The sequence below is a fragment of the Carlito syrichta genome, unplaced genomic scaffold (assembly GCF_000164805.1).
Source record: "Carlito syrichta isolate Samal-C Ts95f unplaced genomic scaffold, Tarsius_syrichta-2.0.1 Scaffold153745, whole genome shotgun sequence".
NCBI classification, from domain to species: domain Eukaryota; kingdom Metazoa; phylum Chordata; class Mammalia; order Primates; family Tarsiidae; genus Carlito; species Carlito syrichta.
Genome location: NW_007097841.1, coordinates 1 through 1,091, shown reverse-complemented (window position 1 = coordinate 1,091; position 1,091 = coordinate 1). Strand labels below are relative to the sequence as shown.

The following is a 1,091-nucleotide window of genomic DNA, read 5'->3' as shown; positions in this document are numbered from 1 at the left end:
CAGGATCCCCCCCACTGCTTGGGCCTGATCTGCCAGCCGACGCCTGCCCGTGGCCCTTACATTCCGACCTAGCACTGAGGCCTGAGAAGCCACGGCCCCTAGACACCCCGCAAGCTCGGGGTGGGGCCGGGGTGCAGCTGCTCTGAGCACCACCCCACTGTGGGGGTTGAGTTACCGCAGTCCAGGCGTGGGCCGCGCACCGCGAACACGTCCAGCTTTCGTTGACCAGCTCGGGGCGGATGCCGTAGCAACCTGCAAGACAGCAGACAGCTGAGACCTGGGAGGTCAGTGAGCGCCAGGATGTGGCTGAGACGCGGGCGAGGGGCGAGACCTGGGAGGTGGCTGAGACTCGGGTGTCTGGTCGCATGGTATGTGAGTGGGGGGAACCCGGCCACAGCCTCAGGCAACTGCCCTCCATACCCCTCACCCCAGCCGCTGCACACAGTGAGGGAAAGGCAGGGAAGCAGTTAGCTTGGAATGAGGACACAGTGAGGCGAGCAGCCTCCCAACCCCCTGCCAGGTCAGCCCGGGGGCCCTTGCTGGCCCCTGCTTTTGGGGGCCTGCAGCCCCAGTAGGCTCCTCTCGCTGTATCTCGAAGGGCCCAGGCCACAAAGGCAAGGGCCAAGGACGCCATCTGCCCGGGGCCCACCTCACCGGGAGACACAGCCCAGCGACACAGAAGGGCTCTTGCCGGGGCTGCCCCCGACAGAGAGACTGGGCCTGGACCTTGCCTCCGCCACAGCAGCAGGGTGGGCTCTGAGCCGCCTCCCCGGGAGCTGCCCGCCCAGGCGTGTCTCAAGCCCAGGCCCAGCAGAACAGACAGGCTCCCGGCCACGGACAACCGGGGACACAGACAGAGCCTGATAGCTGCCCGCCCGGCCAGGGAGCTGAGAAGAGCACACGTCTCCAGAAGGCTCTCCTGCCCGAAGAGGCAACCTCTCGCTCCCTGCCACTGCTTCAGTCCGGGAAAGGGCGGAAGCAGCTCCAACCCACTCCGCCACAGGTGGCCAGTGTCAGGGGCATCCGATGACACCTGCTCTTCCTGCTGCCTCCCAGGCCTGGGGGAGGGTGGGCGGGGCAGGACGCAGAAG

At 67.4% G+C, this 1,091-nt stretch overlaps 1 protein-coding gene across 1 annotated transcript in view; it reads right to left on the bottom strand.

Annotated features, from left to right (window-relative positions):
* The window catches only part of LOC103252203 (lysine-specific demethylase 4B-like), a gene marked incomplete at its 5' end in the record, with an annotated part of 7,800 nt that extends 7,548 nt beyond the window's left edge, over nt 1-252 (bottom strand). The window contains one exon of the mRNA XM_021708985.1: nt 176-252. Coding sequence (XP_021564660.1) covers nt 176-252 — 77 coding nt within the window. The remainder of the gene's footprint in view (nt 1-175) is intronic.
* Nucleotides 253-1,091: the final 839 nt, after the last annotated feature.